The following is a 22,238-nucleotide window of genomic DNA, read 5'->3' on the forward strand; positions in this document are numbered from 1 at the left end:
CTCTAAAATTCTCCCATTGAAGATTCGTCATGTGTAAAGCATTGTGTCAAAAATGATATGAAAACTCATCACATTTGATATATCACAGTTTTACAGACTGAATCATCATGTAATGTAACCATTCTAAAGCTATGCCTGTGAATATTTTAATTAACTATATTAAGATTAAAGAAATATACATGTTTGCCATGCATGAATGGAATTGCCATCATTTCTTTTTGTAGCAGAAATCCTGCCTTTTCTAGAAAACATGAGACAGCAGGAGGAAAGACAAATGTTGCCAACAACAAATTCAGAACATCCTCTTCCGACCAGGTTGCCAGTAAGGAAAAGATCATAACCACACCAAGAGTCCCAGTGGTAAAAAAATCATGGTGTTAAGATTTTATCATGCCACTAGAGTCATGTGAAAAGGTGAGCACAACCTTTTGAATGTTTTGCCTTTTTCAGCATATTTCAGCATATTTGCTTATCTCAACAATATTGATAACAGTATGTAGTATAAGAATTATTATGCATCATTTACATGTTTTAGTACATTGTGTGATTTAAATAAACACAAATGCGAGTTTCACATGTACAAAAATGAAATACAACCCAGCATTTATTACTACCTAAAATACCTAAAATTAAAATCAGGTACAGAAGACTAGGTGCAAATGATTAGAATATTGTTAGATAAAGTCTGGAAGGTGCCTGTCTTATTTAAATCTCAGATGTTGGGTTTAATTTGCTCTTTGTTGTTACACATGTAGAATACCATCCCTAGATTGAAAGAAACTCTCTGAGGCTCTCAGAAATTAGGATATACAGTAGATGTCAATGATTCTGGGAAGGGATTTTTAAAAAATTGCCAAACATTGAACATCAATCATTTCACTAAACTAACCTGGAAGATCATCTACAAGTGGAGAAGATGTCAAACTACTGCCAACTTGTCCAGGTCAAGTTGTATCAATAGGTTCAAGCCAATATGTTGAAAAATGTCTCTAAGAACCCCAGAAAGTTGTTACACAACCTACAGGTAGCTTATACCACTATTGATATCAAAGTACATAAGTCTACTATTAGAAAGAAGCCACTAAATTAGATCTCCATGTGCCAGTAGGAAACTTTTGTAAAAAAGAAAGGATATCAGGACAAGAATAAAATTTGCTCATGACCAGCTAGGCAAAGATTAAGACTTCTGGACAGGTAAGGCAAAAACAAGGTTACTTGACTAGGGTACCAGGAACCATGTTTGGCAAAAACCAAAAATAACATTTTACCAGAAAAACCTGAGGCCAACTGCAAATTATGGTGGTGGAAATGTTATGGTTTTAGGAAAGAATCCACTATGAATTCTTCAGGGTACCAGAGGGTGCTTGAGGATAAAGTGAGACCATCTATCAGAAGATTGACATTCAACCAAAAGTGGACCTTGCAACATGACAATAACCCTAAACATTCCAGTGAATCCACAAGTAATGGGTGAAAAAAAAAAGAAATAGAGGGTTCCGGACTGGCCAAGTCAAAGCCTAGATCTAAATCCAATCAAGATGTTGTAGATTAATTTGAAACAGGCTGTGCATGCAAGAAACCTTTAGCATAGCTAAAAAAAATCATGAAGAACTAAAAAAAAAATCCTTCCAGTTAATGTCAGAGACTGGTTATAGTTATAAGAAACACCCCAAAGGACCAAATGTCAGATATTAGAACCAAGGGTGTCCTTACTTTTTCCATAGAATAAAATGGCACATCTGTTAATTTTTGTTGAATAAATAATTGCAAAATCAATTTCCAATGGGTCTTTTGTATGTTCAGTTATGTCACCTTTATACTTATTATACTGTTTGAATGAACACAAAATATTGGTGTGTCCACACGTTAAAAAAAGGGGGGAAACCTAGATGGGGTTGTTTGTTGTTGTTTGTTTGTTGTTTATTAGTTTTGTATGCCGCCCACTCCCGAAGGACTCCGGGTGGCTCACAATAAACAGGGAAAGGGAAATAAATAAGACAATACAAAGAATTTAAAAATGCACAACATTCACAATTGAGGCGGGGCTGGATATTTCAACAGCCCCCAGCCTGTCGGAACAGCCAGGACTTGGTAGCTTTACGGAAGGCCGGGAGGGTAGTAAGGGTCCGGATCTCCACGGGGAGCTCATTCCAGAGGGCCGGCACAACAACAGAGAAGGCTCTCCCCCGGGGGGTTGCCAGCCAACATTGGCTGGCCGATGGAACCCAGAGAAGGCCAAGCCTGTGAGATCAAATCGGTCTTTGGGAGGTAATTGGCAGGAGGCGGTCTCTCAGGTACCCAGGTCTTATGCCATGCAGGGCTTTATAAGTAATGACTAGCACCTTGAAGCGTGTCCAGAGACCAATGGGTAGCCAGTGCAGCTCAGGGAGGATAGGTGTACCTGGGTGCACCCACAATCGCTTGCATGGCTGCATTCTGGACTAGCTGAAGTCTTCGAACACTTTTCAAGGGCAGCCCCATGTAGAGCGCGTTACAGTAATCCAGTCTTGAGGTGATGAGGGCGTGAGTGACTATCTGAAGTGCCTCACGGTCCAGGTAGGGTCGCAATTGGTGCACCAGGCGAACCTGGGCAAAGACCCCCCTGGTCACAGCCGACAAATGGTGATCTAAAGTCAGCTGTGGGTCCAGGAGGACTCCCAAATTGCGAACCCTCTCTGAGGGGCGTATAATTTCACCCCCCCAGCCTGAGAGTTGGAATAGTTTGCCAATCTTTGGGAGGGAACATCAATAGCCATTCAGTCTTGTCAGGATTGAGCGCAAGCTTGTTTATTCCCATCCAGACCCTGACAGCCTCCAGGCACTGGCACATCACTTCTACCGCTTCACTGAGTTGGCACGGGGTGGACAGATACAATTGTGTATCGTCCGCGTATTGATGGTAGTTAATCCCGTGCCGCCGTATGATCTCACCCAGCGGCTTCATGTAGATGTTAAATAGGAGGGGGGACAGGACCGAGCCCTGAGGCACCCCATAATTTAGGGGCCTAGGGGTCGACCTCTGCCCCCCAACCAACACCGACTGCGACCTGTCCGAGAGGTAGGAGGAGAACCACCGAAGAATGGTGCCTCCCACTCCTACCTCCCGCAACCGTCGCAGAAGGATACCATGGTTGATGGTATCGAAGGCCGCTGAGAGGTCAAGGAGCACCAGGATAGAGGACTGACCCCTATCCCTGGCTCGCCAGAGATCATCGATCAGCGTGACCAAAGCAGTTTCCGTGCTGTAACCAGGCCTGAAACCGGACTGAAAGGGATCCAGATAACCTTCCTACAAAGGGAAGGTTGGAGACTGGACGATAGTTGCTCAAGATAAATATGGTTTCTTCAGGAGGAGTCTCACCACCGCATCCTTTAGGAGGAGCGGGAAGGATCCCTCCTGGAGAGAGGTATTAATTATCATTTGGATCCAGCCACGTTTCACCTCCCTGCTGGTCGAAACCAGCCAGGAGTGGCACGGGTCCAGTATACAAGTGGAGGCACTCACCGCTCCCATGGCCTTGTCCACTTCCTCAGGTGCAACAAGTTGAAACTCAGTCCATAAACTCCGCTCAAGACCTTCCCCCGGTACCTTGGCTGGTACTGTGCAATTGGAGTCCAGGTCTGTCCGAATCCGAGAGACTTTATCCGTTAAATACTGAACAAATTCCTCAGCTCTACCTTGTAAAGGTTCATCCGCATCCCTCCTTTTCAGGAGGAAGCGGGTTATCCTAAACAAGGCGGCTGGGCGTGATTCAGCGGATGCAATAAGAGTGGCAAAATGCGAACATTTCGCCACCCGTATTGCCACGAGATAGGCTCTGATATAGGCTCTCATCAGTGCTCGGTCTGACTCAGATTTACTGGCCCTCCAGCGGCACTCTAGGTGTCTCTTTTGGCGCTTCATCTCCTGGAGTTCCTCGGTAAACCAAGGAGCTCTCCTGGATCCGCTACCTCGGAGAGGTAATCCGGTTTAGAGCCTTTGTCGCCGCTGTATTCCAAGCAGCGACTAAGGACTCGACCGGACTGTGGACGAGAGTGTCAGGTACCACCCCAACTGCCGTCTGAAAACCCATGGGGTCCATCAGGCGTCTGAGGCGGAACCACCTAATCGGTTCCTCCTCCCTACAGTGGGGGGTTGGTTTCCGAAAGTCAAGCCTCAGTAGGAAGTGATCAGACCATGACAAGGGCAAGATCTTAATACCCCTCAACTCTAGATGACGCCTCCACTGCTCCGAGAGGAATACGAGGTCAAGTGTGTGATCCGCTGAATGAGTTGGACCCCGGATTAATTGGGTCAAGTCCATGGCTGTTATGGAAGCCATGAACTCCTGCGCCCCATCAGAGCGTTCGCCGAGCGTAGGCAGGTTGAAATCCCCCAGCACCATAAGCCTGGGGAACTCTACCGCCAGCTCGGCAACCGACTCGAGGAGCGAGGGGAGGGCTGCTGCAACGCTGTTGGGAGGTAGGTACGTTAACAGCAAGCCCACTTGACCCCCAAGGTCCAACTTCAACAACAAGGACTCACATCCGACAAGCTCCGGAGCAGGGATCCTACGAGGGACTAATGACCTTCAGACGATGACGGCCACTCCCCCACCCCTTCTCTGGGGTCACGGCTGGTGGAGCACCTGAAATCCCTCTGGGCACATTTCAGTGAGGGGGACTCCTCCCTCCGGGCCCAGCCAGGTTTCAGTAATACATGCCAGGTCTGCCCCCTCGTCTAATATTAGGTCCCAGACGAGGGGAGCTTTATGAACCACAGACCTGGCATTTAGCAACAACAGCCTGAGACCAGGGCCCTGACAATTCTCGCCATCTGGCCCTGGAGTGGAACTAGCAGGGCCGGAAGGGGGGATCGCTGTGACGTAGCGGACCCTCCTTCCCCAGTAATGGCTAGCCCTGAAGTTCCCATCATACTTTCCCCTCCCAATAGTGACCGCAATGCTCCGGCCCACCCCCGCAACCGTAGACCCCACTTCCCCTCTCACGGCCTCCGCTCCTTCCGGTAGGCGATTTATACCAATCATTCTAGGATGGAAGATAGACCTGGGGGCCCCTACCACTTCTGCAATCGCACTCAGTGGAGGGAGGCACCAGGTTATGATCCCAATCCTAATATACATACACAAGCACTCACCCATACAGTCCCCGCAGAGTCAGTTAAAACACAAAAACTACAACAATAATAAGATTTAAAAGTGGGTACAGACATCAAACAGGCACACCATCCACACCACATTCATAAAAATTAGCGGAGCACTGCGCAAGTGCGATTTAAAACAACGATGGTACAAAGGGAAAAGGGAAAAGGGAGAGCTGCTCCGCTCCTCTCCCTTCCTCAAGTCCCAGGAAGACACCCAAGGCCAAAAGTCCAAAAGTCCGTATTGTGCTAGGTGGTTGTGGCTGGAGGGGGGCAAGACGTAAATGCCAAATGTTAGCGAGCAACAGCTTCGCAGTCCCACACCCCCCCCAGATCCGAGGTCAGGGAGTCCAAAGTCAGGGGGTAGCTGGAACAAATCAAGAAGGGGGAAGGAAAAGCACCAGTTGTTAGGACGCCAAATCCCCACCCCTGGAACTGCCATCCTCTATCGCTCCTAACCCTAGCCCTAACCCTAACCCTAACCCTAGCCCTAACCCTACCCCTAACCCTAACCTTAACCCTGGTCCAAAACCTAACCCTAACCCTAACCCTAACCCAACCCTAACCCTGACCCTAACCTTAGCCCTAACCCTAACCCGAGCCCTAGCCCTAACCCGAACCCTAACTCAACCCTAACCCCAACCCCCAACCCTAACCCTAACTCTAACCTCTATCACTCCTTCCCACAGACCAGGTGCACCATCAGATGGACGCTGCCCAGGTACCTATACCTATAAATCTATCTACCTATACTTATCTATACCTATCTATCCTATCTATACCTATCTATACCTATCTATCCAAGGGCAGTAACGGGTGGCGAGCGGTCAAGGAGGACAGCTGTTACAGGCCAAAGCAGATGGTCACAGGCCAAGGCAGTGCTGGGTAGGGAAACAGGCGAAGGCTCCACAGCAACGAGGGCAGCAGGAGGAGAAATGTCCAGCACGCATAAAGAGTGAAGGGCGAGGCTGCAGCGGCGAGGAAGGCAAGCAGGATGGAGGAGGAGGGGGGGCGTCCAGAGGAGCTACGGCGGCGGCAACCTCAGCCAGCCGCCCGATCCGCCCAACCAAGCCCCTATAAAATCCCCACCTCTCTGGGGTGATGGAGGCTAGTAATAGTCGTTTATGGGGTCCACAAGGCTCACCACTCGGCTGAAAGGTCCAAAAAACGCCGGATGATTGCAATAGGATGCTGCTATCAGTAGCTATCAGTAGCTATCAGCAGCGTGGCACCGCCATCTTCCTATCCACGCCGCGAGTATAAATCCGGCCGCCGAGGGTTTCACCGCTCAAGGACTTCAGATGTCCGATCCTCTCTCCTCTCTCCTCTCTCTCCCTAAACTCCAAAACTCCGAAGACGCCAAAAGTTGTAAATAAATGTTGCTGTCCGGCCGGAGGCTGTAGTAGAACGCTGCCGTTAGCAGCGCGGTGCCGCCATCTTCCTCTCCATGCCGCAGGGTGTAAATCCAGGCCACCGAGAGTTTCCCCCATTCACAAACTTCAGAAGACTTCCAGGTGCCTGGTCCTCTCTCCTCTCTTGTTCCCCAGACTCCAGTCCTCCTCGGGTGACCTTTGGTAATAATTTAACAGGTTTTGAAGGCTCTCTGAGGTCTTTTTTCATCCGGCTTTCTACAGAGCGAGAAAGCCAGGCAGCCATTCAGGTCTCGCACATGCGCCACTCTGGGGTATGCTTACTTTTCCACATATCTGAATAGTATGTTACAGAACAGATTTTTCATATCAAATGAGGCAAATCTGTTGTTCTGTGATCTTTAGTGGATATCAGTGGTTTCCTAGGGGTCAAAAAAGTCAAGATGGCATGAACACAAAAGGGCCTTGTCCTCAGTCACATCTTGGGGCATGGTCTTGATATTTTAATCCCTCACCCTTGTATGGAATCTTTTCAGATTTATTATATGAGTTGAAGTGCTCCCTATCCACCCTTCAAATATACAGTATATATATACCCTACAACATTTCTGACAAATGTCAGTTCAGTCTCTTCTTGAAAGCCTCTGGTGATGAAGCTCCCACAACTTCCAAAGGCAAGCTGTTCCATTGGTTGATTATTTTCACTGACTTTCTCCTTATTTCTAGGTTGAATCTCTCCTTGATCAGGTTCCATACATTATTCTTTGTCTGGCCTCCAAGTGCTTTGGAAAATAGCTTGACCCCCTACTCCTCTCTGTGGCAGCCCCCCAAATATTTGAAGACTGCTATCATATCTCCCCTGGTCCTTCTCTTCACTAGATTAGCCATGCCTAGTTCTTGCAACCGTTCATTGTATGTTTTAGCCTCCAGTCACCTAATCATCTTGGTTGCTCTTCTATGCACTCTTTCTAGAGTCTCAACATATTTTTTTATAGTGGTGACCAAAACTGGATGCAGAAATCTAGGTATGCTCTTACTAAGGCTTTACAGAGTGGTATTACCTCACTTGATCTTGATTGTATTAATTGTTAATGCAACTCCTGTTAATGCAACTCCTGATCCTTCTATTGCCTTCCCCCCTTTAAATTGCTGCAATCTTATTTCTGTCCAAGGTAATGATTAATAAAGCCTAGAGAAATTTTAAAACACTGAGGCTGTCCTGGAATCAGAGCAGAATGAAAGGGGAAGTGCCACTTTAACACAAGTACAGCTAAGGATGACTTAATCCTGTCTTATTCATAGGTGGGTGAGTATCATTGAGCATGAATGAAAAAGATATTGCCAGGACATGTTTGTATCATAGTTTAGGTGCAAAAATATTCCATGAGGAATGTTTTGATTATGCCTGCTTTGCACAGTGAGAACAGCTCACTCGCTTTATTTCTTCTTGAAGCTTTACAAGTACAAGGTCCAGAGGCGGCGGTGGTGGTATGAAGGGAGAATGAGGCCTTATGATGCTTTACCCAACCTGATGCCCTCCAGATCTCGAGTTCTTCGACTTCGGGTAACCAACAATGCGAGGCTAGCTGACACTACTGTTAACTGCAACTCACTCTCTACTGTATTTGCAAGAGAGCAAAGAGGGTGTACTGTGAATTGCCCCAAGCGAAAGCCACCCAGTGAAGGTATCTGTCTGTTTCTGTTTTTCCCCTCTGGGATGAGATTTCCCAAGTATTTCTAGTAGGACTATCCAATTCTGTAATTGTTCCCTATGCCATCTGTCTGGTAAACTTGCAAGATTTGTTTCTCTCACCCAGTGGCAGATTAAGGCTCACTGGGGCCCTAAGCACTGACAAATCTTGGTGCCCTCCTCCTTTGTACATACTGTAAAAATCTTCATTGGTTGTTTTTTTTCTTTCTCAACTTCAGGGTGCCCCCTTGGGCATGGTGCCCTAAGCACGTCCTTGGTTTTAGTGGTTAATACATCACTGCTCTCACCATGTACATGAATACATCCTGACTACACTGTTGTTTCTCTGTGCCGTATAATATGTGGGTGTACACATACTTTTCTATCTTTTTTCATGCTCATGTAGTGTATATTGGAGGTGGTGAGAGCTGTATGCAGCGAAATTTCATTTTAATGTCTGCCGATTAGTGTACATTCATAGTGACCATAAAGCTATTCTGTTCTGTTTTGTTCTATTCTTCATTTAGCAAACATCATTGGCGTGTTCGCGAGTATGAGGACCAGAGATTAATTGGAATTAGTGACTGCTTTCGGGCACGGACGACGTGAATCATTCGCGTGAGTAGGGCAGCCCTCGCCGCTCGAAAACTTTTGGATGCTTTCCCGTCCCCGCCGTCACTCTGGGGTGGGGCTCGGAGTTGGAAGCCGGCCCCCGCAGAAACCAGCTTGGAGCCGCGCGGGAGACTCTCTCCGGGCGCGGGGCCACGTGGAAGCCCCAAGCAGCGCAGGCTTTTGTGTGCGGGTGTGTGTTTTCGCTTCCCCTAACTTTTGCGGGAAGCGCCCAAGTGGGCGGGAACGAGGGGCTGAGTCGCAAAACCCCCTTTGGAGGTTGCTTCTTCTCTGCCAGAAAGGCGCAGCGGCGGGCGAAATCGCTCCGGGTGGCCCCCGTTTACCGCCTACCCGATTTGGTCTCGAAAAGCTTTGAAGAGATTTCGGAGAGGGAGGAGCAAAGAGACCCAGCGCCTGATTTCCCTTTTTCTTTCTCTCCCCCTCCCCTCGCCTTCGTCGGGACCCAGATTTATTTATTTATTTATTTGCCCGTCGAAACGAAGGTTGGTGGGACGAGGGTGATGGAGCTTACCTCGTGAACTTTCCTACCAGCCCGGCGCTAGACGAGGACCAAAAGAAGGGAGGAAAAAGAAGAATCTCGCCCCAGAGGATGCTGACTGAAACCAAGTAATGCCAACATGTACGTTTCTGACTCGGCGCACTTGTCCTGACTGAAAGGAATCACGCTTTGCTTCCCTCCTTCTTTCTTCTTCTTCCGTTCCCTTCTTTTCCTTCAAGCCTTGCGAACGGAGGTTCTCTTGTCAGCCTCTGGACAACCGAACGCGTTTGGGTTTTGTCTTACGTTTCCCTTGCGCGGTATATTCCAGCCAAAGGATTTGGTGCCCTATCGCCTCTTCTCCTCCTTTTTTTCCTTCTTAGTGATTTGACTTTCTTTTGGCTAAATGCGGATCGGTCGTTTGTGGTTTACTGTGTCGTTAGGACAGAGCGGGTGACTCGCCTGTGCGGAGAAAAAAGTAGGGCCCAAAAAGCTAACTTTAGGAAGAAGAGATTAAAAAGAAAAGAGCCCAGTTCCGATGTAACAGACTTAGTCCAATCTTTGAAAACTGACAGCTGGATGATCACGGGGAAGTTTCTTTTGTGGTTTTTTTTTTTAACAACCATATGAGTTCACCTGATGGATTTAAAGTAATAGTTAGAAGGACCCAAGTGTGCTTTTTCTTGCATGTTTGCAATGCAGTTGGGTGAGTAGTTTATAAAAGCAGTTGGTGTTTACTCTCGTCGATGCCTAGTTTCAAGTCTCAGCTAAATATTATTTGGTGGTGGCATAGTTTAAAACTCCGGCTTTATCTGAGTGAAGATGTGAGTAAACTGTTGACAAATATATTACAAAGAAATACTTGCAGCCAACAAAGATGCTCTGCCAAACAGAGGAACAGGAAACTGGTGGAAAAAAATATTCACAACCTTTAACTTTCATGGTTCTTTGGTTGCTGGGTTGCCAGTGAGAGATCTTCTTGTCTATCTTGGGCAGAAAAGATGGTATTGAGATTTGAATGACTGTGCATTTAACTTTCCTAGCGGCTGGACTAATTTATTAGACAGAATGTACTGTATTAGAATATTGCATTGTGACCAAAGATATTCATTACTTTTGCTTTGGGTTCATACTTGCTAAGTGTCAAATGAAAATACATAGTTGTGAATCAGAAAGGAAGGAATAATGGAAATCCTTTTGAAAATAAATTGTCCCATTTTATCTATAGAACTTAGGAACTTTTAATAAAGCAAATTACCAAGAATTGTTTTCATAAATGTGTTTTCCTGTAAGAAATTTACCCCAAAGTCTGCTTGGTTTGGATTAGAAATCTCTAGTTATTGGAATTAATTTTAAAAAGCAGTATTTTTATGCTATGTCCATCATAGTAATCCAATTTATTTATTTAAAAGATTTATATGACTGCCCATCTTAAACAGCATTGGGGAGCACACAACAATAATAAAACCAATAACTATAAAACAATTTTAAAACAATAAAACTATTCTGAACAATTTGCAACGAAATGTATAAATGGGGACATAGTATTTTAAAAACTTTACTACAAATTATAAGTAACTACAATGATACCATGAACATGAATGTGATAATCTGAAGAGAATGTTATGGGAATACCGGCAGATATAAAATGGCATAGGTGATGTTTACACCAGTGTAAGAAAGGGTTAGGGTTAGGAGAACTAATATTGATCCTGTTTTTGTCCTTTGTGTCTTACTACTATGATGTGGGGAGGGATAATTACAAGTACTAGGATAGATTAAGGAAATAGGTTAAACCTGATACCTTGTTACACTTTGTGGGGAATAAGCTAAATTGAAAAGTATATATGTTTCTGAGTAAATATGCATAGGACATTTAGTTGTAAATAAAATCTCATCAGTTTATTGATTGCAAGTATATTATATAGTTATAATATAATATATTATATTATATGACTTTGAAAATGGGACATAATACTTTAATCCATATTGTTGTGATAGTGAAATTAGATAAGATTGCATTATAATAACTATTGAACCCTTAGGCTAAAATGGAAAAAAAAACATCTGTGCAACCAATACATACCCGTCATTAAGTAATATAATTAATTTGGTTCAGTTCCTGATTATTAATTACAAAACTTGAAGTGAGAAACTTGAAGTGAATTTAGTTTATCATTTATGCAATATTACTTCTATTACATCTGATTTTATTTGTTGATTTTTCACAAAGTATACATAATTTGTGTGATATATATCACACACTTTGTATATCAGCAAAAATGGTATACAAGGGGAAATCCCTATTTGCATAGTCTCTCTTAGTTGAAACTTCATTTTTGGTAAGCATCTGCATGAATTTTAGTACTTCTGATGGGTAGTCATGCAAGGTCATAATTATATGAATGAAACCATGGAAACTTATAACTCATTCTATTCATTAATCTTTCCAAAGTCAGGCTTTGTTGCATGCCATTTTAGAGAGTTCTATAGAGCTCTCTATAACAGTACACCATGTTGATAATACAGTAGTGCTAAATATCTCTCTAATTCTTTTCAATTTTTGTAATATGTCTCCCTTATAAATTGCTTAATCAGCGATATATATGTATTAAAATAATGGGATTTAAGATTATTGATTCATTCATCATGATCTTCAAGACTTCCTTTTTACTACCATTTCAACAAAAATCAACAAAATCAAGGCTTTAAGGCGAATTGTGGCGCTTTCCTAAAAGTAGTGGTAAGCCTAAATAGTGCCCTGCTAGAATATGTCTGTCTGTCTCTGTCTGTCTCTGTCTATCTGTCTATAGAGTTATAGATCTATTTTTATGTTAAACCAAGATATTTATTATCCATTTTCTTGTAGACTGTTTTCCTTTTTATTGGACAGCATTTAAAATTTATCATCAAACTTCATATAAAAGATAATACTCCAAGGAATTCTGCATGCTAGTAAATAGTAATGAGCATCCTTGAATATATTATGCTTACAAGAACCATTTCAGGCTTTATTCCTATCATTATTTTGATCACCACTGTTGACTGCTATTTTTCTGGCCTAGGCCTCCATAAATAAAACATGGGAAATCTACTAAGTCTATAGATAGGAATTTTATGTACAGGTTGAGTTTAGAATATAATTTTTTAGATTAATGGACTATACCTTAAACCCAGCCATAATGCTCAGAGTACTCTCGCTGTTAAAAACATTAATGGAACTTGAAAATTTTCTTCCTTCCTTCCCTCCTTCCTTCCTTTCTTCCTTCTTCCCTCCCTTCCTCTCTCCCAAACTTCTTATAAGTTACTAAGCCAAATGAACCCTGCCTTAACAATAGCATTTAAGTGAATCTCATTTTTTGCTGAGAATAATGTGAACTGTGTTTTGTCTGATTACTGAATTTATTATGTCTTATACATATCTCACACAGTTTTGCAGTCAAGAATCACAGTTGGTGGCTGCACTGGTAGCAGTTGAGAGAGCAAAACACTTCTGACAGATATTGGTGACAGTAGTAATAGCTGGTAGAAGGATCAATCTATGGACATTGCAATACAAATCGCAAGAGATATTGCAGCAGATTGGAAGAGAAGGGATTGTGGAGAGGAATGGGGGAAAAGACAAAATGGGAGTGCTGTGTTTAAAATTATTGTATAATGAAAAGTTTTAAGTTACACCCTATGGTGCAGTTGGGGTTAAAAAGGTTCCAATCCAGAAAATTGTGTGTGTGTGTGTGTGTGTGTGTGTTTATTTTAATAGCAGAGCTGATATATTACAGCTTATGTACAGATACAGTACATAGGATTTCCAGGAACTTAGAGTAATTTTAATAGGCATATTTTTTCAAGGTGAGAAAACATCTCTTTAAGTAGGATTTATTGAAAATGATATCCCTCTGATATGCAAAATGGAGTCTGTATTTGCACTATTTAGCTTAGCTGAAAATTATAGCTGTGGATAATAGTACATTGACCATTTGGGGGGTTTTCTGGATAGATAAGATACTTTGATTTACAGAATTAGGGTTATAGTATAGCCTAACTTTAAAATATAAAGATTTTTTCAGACATTTTTTTCTTAGTTAGTATTCTTAGCCTCTCCTTAGGCTATTTCAGTATTATATACATATAGAAAAAATGATACTAAGAAACATAAAAGCAAACTTCATCTAGTGAAGAATTCAGAATAAGTGTGTTCATTTGTTAACCATTTTTTATGAATCTCTAGCATCTCATTTTCAGAAATTTTAGCAAGGATTTATTCGCAATTGCATTGACATCCAGGACAATCATTGTGTTGTGTGCTAATCCGGTTATTTTAGTGTGTCTGGCTTTATCAAAGAGCTTTTTATATTTCAGAGAGCAACATGTAGTGTAGGATTACCATTAAGTTTAAAGTTACTGTTCATCAGAAAGCTGAGTCACTTTCTAGGTTGATAATTTAAAACACTCTTCAATAAAGAAATATTTGATTGATTGATTAATCAGCTACTTATGACAAATCAATACTATGTATAATTTAATTATTAACTAGAATGAAACTGATATTGTTTGTACATTTACCTTTAATAGATATAGACATTTTTCTTTCCTTTCTAAGGAATTGATGATCTGTGTAAGAAATCTCCATGCCATTATCCAGGGAAGGGCAAGTTGTATTAGAAATATAAATTCCCAGTAAAATGGCTGCTTTTGCCTGAAAAGAAAAACCAAAAGGAAATATTTTCCATACACGGAGATTAATCTCAAAACAACTTCTTGTTTTACTGATGTTTTAGATTAGATCTTTCATAATTTTTGTACGACATATGGAACTGCAGGTGAGGCATCTGGAGGTCATTAGGCCGCTTCTGGGAAAAGTCAGATGTTCTCAGAAGTGCTGCCTTTGATTTGCTTCGTATTTCCTTTCTCACGTAGGCACAATTGTCATGAATCTGATGAAAACAAATATCCTAAGGTTGATAGCTACAGATATGGGGTTAATATTAATACAGGCCAATGATATTTAATAAATTAGCAATCTCATTTTATATATTATAAAATGCAATTAATGAATACCAGCCACTGGCCCACAGCTCCTCTATGACAATAAGGCTTTAAAACAGTTTTCCACTAAAATCAGTAAAGACAACTTTAAAACCCTGTTGTTACATGCTGGGAATAAATATTTAAGGCTCAGATTCAGAATACAACTCTGTTTTGGAAAAGGAGGGCTGTTCAAGATGTAACTGAGTTGACCAGAAAAAAAATCTAGATGGCTCAAGAGTGTGACTACCTTTCTTTCTACATCTGTGCCACCAATGGCACATCCATTCATTTCCCCTTTTGATCACGTATAGCAGAAGTAGAGAATGTAGAGTCCTTTTAGATACTGATGAACTATATTTTTTATAATCCAGTCAGAATACCCTTTGTTAAGTGGACTTGCAGGTACAGAATATAAAGAGGAGCACAATGTAGATTCTCTTGTGATAGCAGTGTACAATTTATTTGTATTCCCAGTGACACCCATACTGCTTTCCCTGCACCAGTCAACTTTCCTTGCCATCCTAACCCCAAAGTCTCCCCCCGCCCTCCCAGCTGTTATCAAGTTATGCCATGCTGTGTGGTTTTTAAGACTACCTGAAAACACAACCTAAGAATGGGCAGCACATGATGTGAGACAGAATGGTGACCCATATGATCCCATTCTAAACAAATAAAGTATTGTTAGTAATGAAGAAGGTGCATAGTAGCCAGATTAGAGTGAACAGCAAAGTCAAATGACCCTTAGCTAATTAAATTAGTATCATCATCATCATCATCATCATCATCATCATCATCATCATCATTATTATATAGCTATTTCCTTAGTAGATGCAGTGATGTGAAAGTCAGAGTAGAGCAGTTGGTCTGATATCTCAATGGAGGAAACCAAACAGTTGGCCTGGCTCTTTGGTTAGTCATAGTGCGATTCTTTCTCGACCTGCATGCAGCGGGGTCATTCCTATTCTAGTGATAATTGCAATAATCAGCAATTAGAGCACATTGTCTCTGAACCAGATGTAAAAAAAAAGGGGGTAATACATTCATCTCAGCTTCCTCTTTCCTGTTGGTAATGAAAATCACGCTTATTTCACGGCGATACCAATTAATGAGTAATGATGACTAGCTTTGGTTCAAGATTCTGATTCTTGTAAATGTAATCCAATTTGTATGACATATTTAGTCTTAAGCAAATATTGCATTCACCATACTCAAAGACTGTCTATGATGTGAGACAGAATGGTGATACATATAATCCCATTTGTAATAATATATACATATTTATTTTCATATTCTTTTTTGTGAAAGGTGTTGGGTCCTAGAATTCCCAGTTGTAGTAAAGGGGCATAGTTAGATCCTAGGAAGACAAGAGTCTTTTGATATACAAAAGTGTTCTAATGACAGATGGATTGATCCCAAATTTTCACTGGATGAACAGACGAGAATACAGGGAAGAATAGCCTAGATCCCTGTATGACTTTCAATATTGCAGCTAGAACGAAGTCAGTGTTTTTAATATCAAAATATCTATTTGTTTTTCCATTGTACATTACAATAAACTAGGTGAAATTGTAAGATCCAGCAAGGCTTCCACTAATCCATTGGCTGTGGGAATATAAGTACAATTTCACCCTTGGACTCCAGCCTTGTATTGCTATTCCAGTCTTATATCCACCTTTGTTGTTACATCTTCAAATCAGTGGGAAAAGATCTTGGATTGAGTAAATTTGACTATTTACTTTTTTTTCAGAACCATTCAGACAACAGTACTTTAGGAGTACATTTCATGAATAGCAGTTTTATTCTGAAACATTTGGAGATCAGCAGATAACTTTCTCTATTTTAGATAAGAAATAAATAATAGCAGTTATTTGACAAAAATAGATTGAAGAAAGCAACTCTTTGAAGAAAAAGTAGGTTTGTAATCTCAGGAACATTAAAGAGATATCCTAAATTTTTCTTATTCCTTGTTCCATAGGATGTTATACGAGATTCAGCTGTGGTGCTGTCAATGGGGAAAAAAATCACATTTATTTTTTCTGTTCATACTCAGCCTTCTGTGCATACAGATTTCAGGTAAGATACCATGAATATTTCTTTAGAAAATCATTAAAAACAATTAAGTGTTTTAGAAAACTATATTTATATTCGTTTTATGGAAGTTTTACAGAGTATTTGAAGATAATTATATTATCATTATACTATTAAGATATTATTATTTTATTAATCAAACAAGTATAAACCTTTGCATCATATATACCTTTGCACTTTCAGATGGATGCTTTTTACTTCATCAGTAATCCTAATTTTTTCTTGTTAATTCTTAGAATTGCATTTCACAATTTATTAAGCTATGATTTTTCAGATCAGATGCCCAAGTAACACACTGGTGGCAGTCAATGGTGCATCATGTTGTACCTCCTAGTGCACCATACACAAACTTGTGTGCAATTGCATAATGTGCTAGAAACAGAATTTCACAACAGCTGTAACAGCACCAAATATAAGTGAGTGCTAAAGTTAATTAATATTAGGACTTTGTGTAGAATATTCAGTGCAATAGGAATTGAACAGATGTCACACTTCATTACCACAAATATCACCTATCGATCTAATAATTATCTCTTTCAATGTAAACTACACACACAATAGTGTCATTTAAGAAATTGAGTTTTGTGAAGCATTTACTAAAACTGTTGTGAATAGAAAGAATAGCTACATTTGTTCTGTAGAGTAAGCAATTTTATTATATAGCTTGGTTGTGAAACACATGAAATCTATAAAAGGAGGAAAACATATCTCCTCAAAGGAAGGAAACAAGCTGGAAATTTCCCTCCTTGGCACATCTCTGATGTTCTGATAGGAGTGGCCTTTAATTATGGCTTTGATGTTATTTTTCCTTGTCACCTTACAATATTTGTGAGTATGTGCCAATAATTCTTTGAAGGTGTGGTTATATTTTTTTGCAAACAGAGGAATGGAGGATAATTAGGCTTCCGCTACTTTGTATATATAGTTTGGATTAGATTTGCAATTAAGTAGAGCACAATGACAAGTAAGTAACCATACTAGCCTGTCTCTTCATGATTGCTATAATGATAAAGGTTATTTCTGAAAATATTGTTTTGTTTTCTTTAAACATTCTATTAAATGGTAAATTGGATTTAGTGAAAACGGGGGGGGGGGAAACATAACTTGCTCCAAGAAACAGAAGGAAGGAATTGCTTTTGGTACAAATAAATTGCTTCTATTCAGAAGACAACAATAGCAAAAAAAGTGCAGCACAAGGAAGAGTAGAATAAATTCAGTGGGTGGTGGATAGAAATAAACTGCTAGCAGGAGGGATATGACTGCTACTGCTGTAATAGTCCAGATAGGAGAATTCAAATAATCTTATCCAGGGCCGGATTTTCCTATAGGCTAACTAGGATTCAGCCTAGGGCCTCAAGATCAAGATCAAGAGGGGCCTACATTCAAATGGTTAGCAAAATTAAAATTACACTATTCTAAAAACAGTGAACACTAAAACACTGAACCGAAAATAAGGAGAAATTCTACGCATATGACTAATAAACAAACATAAAAATGTATTGGTTAAGATCGTTCCGGTGCCGCGGCAGTTGGGGAGCCCGCCCACGTTCCCGGCACCGGCGGTTGGGCGAGAGGCACGGCCGCTCCCAGTAGCCGCCCTGTCAACGCGGAGCCCACCAGCGGCCAGGCAGGTGAGGGCGAGGGGGCCGAGCCGGGCAGCTGAGCGCAGCAGGGGAGGTGGCTGGCCTCGCTGCCTTTGCCGCAGAGCAGAGTCGCCCTTCGTCAGGAGGCCAGCTATATATATTGATATATATTGATATATATCACAGTAATCATGTATTTTATTGTCTCTCATGTAATTTACAAACTTAAAAATGGGAGGTGAAAGGGCCTCATAAGCCTAGGGCCTCTTTTCATCTAAATCCGGCCCTGATCTTATCCCAGTGACAAGACACAAGAAAACTTCAAGTCACAATTGCTAAAACTGAAAGGAACTTTAAAAACACTTCTATACTAACATTAATTGTTTAGCTTCAGAGTCTTTAAAATGACACACAAATTTTGAGATCAATAAATAGCTATTAAAATCATGGTAAAAGCTATGTTTTTATAGATTTTCTGTAAGCTGAGAGACTGGAACAGATGCAACACTTGAAGGAATGTGTTCCATAACCACCTCCTTTTAGAACCAGTGGTGGTATTCAGCCGGTTCAGACTGGTTTGGGCAAACAGGTAGTGGCAACCTGCGAGGGGCCCCAGTTCTATGTCGTCCTATTTAGCCACATTTTCTAAGCCATGCGCATGTGTGCAAGCCGTGCACACGAGCAAAGTACATGCGCGGAAGGCACACATGATCACAAAGCAAGCATGCACATGCGCGCACTCACAGTTTTGATGTGTGGAGAACCAGTGGTAAAATTATCTGAAACCCACCTCTGTTTAGAACCACAGATCTCTTATACCCAGGGCCATCTTCACAAAGCTTTTCCTGCAGACCTTAACTATGGGACAGTTACTTTAACGAGGAAAAACGTGTCTTTGGATGGTTAGGTCTGAAAAGTAATATGGTTTTAAAAAGTCAGCTCTATCACCTTACATTGTGTCCTATAAGCAATTGGAAAGCAGTTGCAATATTTTGGTATAGTCATCATTTGATATTTGTTCCTTGTGCTAACAGGATGTTGCACCTCTTGACAGTCCCAGGTACTTCAATATATAGGGATTGTGGCAATAGTCAAAGCAGCTTGGTTAGCCACTATTAATATGACCAATCCACAAAGGATTGCAATTGTGACATCAAGCATAATTGTGAAACAGGACACATGTGACATCTTGGTGATACCTCATGGTCAAAGAATACTTCCAAAGTGTACTTAGTTCCTTAAAAGGGAAGGAGACTTAGTCAAAACAAGCTGAACCTTCGTATTTTTACCTAGATTTTAATTTTATTTTTTTTCTCTTCCTACTCTTCCTACTCATCTTATCTACTTAAAAGATGCTCAAGCCCTCTAATGGCATTTGTAGATTTGGGTGCTAAGCAATGTAACAAAAAAACCCAGATGACTTCTTACCTCTGTCTTCAATTGAGATAGTGAGAATACACAGGACATGGGAATACAGGGGGAAAGTAGTGAATAGTCCATCATCAGTAAGCATGTAATTAGCTTGGGGTAATGTATGATGCTATTATCTTACTACTTTATTTTCTAAGGGCAAATCAACAACAGCAACTGCTTATTGTTTTAAATCTGAGTTCAGTACAAGTTTAACACTCCCCGTCTATACATGTTCCAATATATAGGTAATGAATTTTCAAGTTTGGTTGGTATTCTGTTAGAAAGATTATGTAAAATATCAGATTATGAAAGAATACCATTGGCATGAATCATCACTATTTTATAATTTGATATGAACTTTAGTATTTCAGAAATAGTAGCTCCTGAATTTTCATAAAATTGCTTCATGAGTACAAATGCTGCAATGCACTCAGGATCATAAATTACGTAAAATCTACTTAAAAACAGGAAGCTGTTTTTATGCAAGAATGTTTAGAAATACTAATTTAAGTAATAATGCACCTGTCTTGGTACATGAATAATGAATGCACAGTATATGTAATGAACGTTGTAAAATTTTGAACCAGCTATGAAAGGGATTTTTTAAAAAAATGTAGTCAGTCACACTGTCCAGAGCCAGCCCTATGATTAGGCATAATAGACAAATGGATTAGAACCAGTAACTGAAGTTGGGTTAAATACTCACCTATTGCCCTCTAGATCTGTTGCACAGAGGACCTGTTTACTGTGCTTATGGCTCATGGAGCTCTAAGTAGTTTGCTACCTAATCAGAAAGATCCTCAGAGTATAGTAAGGAGAGCTCAATGCAAGCCAAATGGTAAGTATGGAAGTGATCGTAACAAGGGATTACTGGATACTTCTATGGCTTGGTTTTTTTAATGGTTTTTTTTAAAAGTTATTTAAATAAAAGAAATATTTAAAAATGTTAGAATAATAAAGTGTAATGTTGTAGTGGGACTTGTTACTAAAGTATCGTGCCTTCAATTTTTTTCCAGCTCTGTTTAGGAAATCCTAAGGAAAGGTACTAATGAACCATTTGGAATCTGTGCATTATCTCCAAAGCACTTTCCACATTGTTAAAGCAGCTATGACATTTTTTGTTATTGTACAGTGGTTTCAGAAACTGCTTCCATCTGTCTGGTGTGTGGGCATGCACAGACATTTATCTTCCTTTTTTTTCCCACCAAGGAGAAGTAGCTGTTTATGTATATTCATCCAGATAGAGCTGGGAATAGCTTTTGAAGCAGGTACATAATCGGGGGGGGGGGGGGAGGAGATGGCTGTCATTACTCTTCAGGAACATATATTTCAGCTGCACCTCTATGCATTTTGAAGGCCATCTTTTGAAATGTTTGCATAGCCCTATTAGCCAATCCTAACAATTACTTCATTAATTCTTTTGAAATATCTACAAACTGTTTTATAAGTTGGACATGTCAGTATATTTTCCACAATCGGTAGGAAATATTGAACTTCCTAGTTCATATTACATAAATTGCATTTATTTTTGTAGTTTCAAAACCAAGGGGCCTGCTTATTAAATAGTGATAAGACAGTATCACCCACCAGGCCAGTCAGTGTTTCATTAGTTAAAAAAAAATATCCAAAGGAGGATTTATTTGCTAAATCCATGCTAAATCCTACCCATATTAAAGGCCTTCTGATATGAAAGCTGTTCCTGTAACAAGAGCATGGATTCGAAATTACACATTTTTTTAATTTGCTAAGGGATTGCTTAACTTTTGAATTAATCGTCATTGCTTCAAATGCAGGTAGTTCTTCAACTTATGACCATAAGGGAGCCTGAGTATAATGGTTGTAAGAGGTGTCAATCATCATGTGACCAAGCCGGTTTTACCACCTATTTTTGTGGTAGTTACTAAGGAAAGTCCAGAAATAAACTCTTTCAGAAAAAAACATTGCAAATCACAATCATGTACCATATTTTTTAGAGTATAAGACGCACCGGAATATAAGATGCACCAAAGTTTTGAAGAGGCAATTTTTTTAAAAAGGTAGGTAGGCAGATAGAGGGATAAAGAGGGAGAGAAAGAAAGAGAAATACGGTAGGTAGGTAGGTAGGTACGTAGATAGGTAGGTAGGTAGGTAGGTAGGTAGATAAAGGGATAGAGAGAGAAATAGAGATAGAGAAATACAGTAGGTAGGTAGGGAGAGAGAGTGTGTAGGTAGGTAGGTAGAGGGATAGAGAGAGAAATAGAAAGAGATAGATAGAGAGAGAAATACAGTAGACAGGTAGGGAGAGAGAGAGCAGCTAGGTAGGTAGGTAGAGGGATAGAGAGAGAGACAGAAAAACAGTAGATAGGTAAGGAGGGAGAGAGTAGGTAGGTAGATAGAGGAATAGAGAGAGAGAGAAATACGGTTCCACCACAAAATTGCGCTCGACGAAAGCGCGCATTTGACGTCATCACAGCGCGACGAAAACATCGCGCTGTGATCGAAAAATGTAAAAATAAAGCTAAAACCTTACCCTAACCCCCCCAAACCTAACCCTAACCCTAAACCTAAACCTAACCCTAAACCTAACCGTTAACGTAACGCTAAACCTAACGCTAACCCTTAACCTAACGCTAAACCTAACGCTAACGCTCTCAACCTAACCCTAACCCTTAACCTAACCCTAACCCTAACCCTAACCCTTACCTTTATGTGAATCGGCTTGCTTTAATTTTAATTTTATTTCAATTTTTAATTTTTTCATCGCGCTGTGATGACGTCACATGCGCGCTTTCGTCGAGCGCGCTTTTGTCCTCCGCGCTTTTGACGGGTCACGGAGAAATAC

General features: G+C 40.9%; 1 protein-coding gene across 1 annotated transcript in view; it reads left to right on the forward strand.

Moving 5' to 3' along the window:
* The first annotated feature begins 8,937 nt into the window (after positions 1–8,937).
* The window catches only part of ADGRG6 (adhesion G protein-coupled receptor G6), a 128,435-nt gene continuing 115,134 nt past the window's right edge, over positions 8,938–22,238 (forward strand). The window contains 2 exon segments of the mRNA XM_032215480.1: positions 8,938–9,436; positions 16,309–16,406. Coding sequence (XP_032071371.1) covers positions 9,420–9,436; positions 16,309–16,406 — 115 coding nt within the window. The 5' untranslated portion in view covers positions 8,938–9,419.

The sequence above is a fragment of the Thamnophis elegans genome, chromosome 4 (assembly GCF_009769535.1).
Source record: "Thamnophis elegans isolate rThaEle1 chromosome 4, rThaEle1.pri, whole genome shotgun sequence".
NCBI lineage: Eukaryota > Metazoa > Chordata > Lepidosauria > Squamata > Colubridae > Thamnophis > Thamnophis elegans.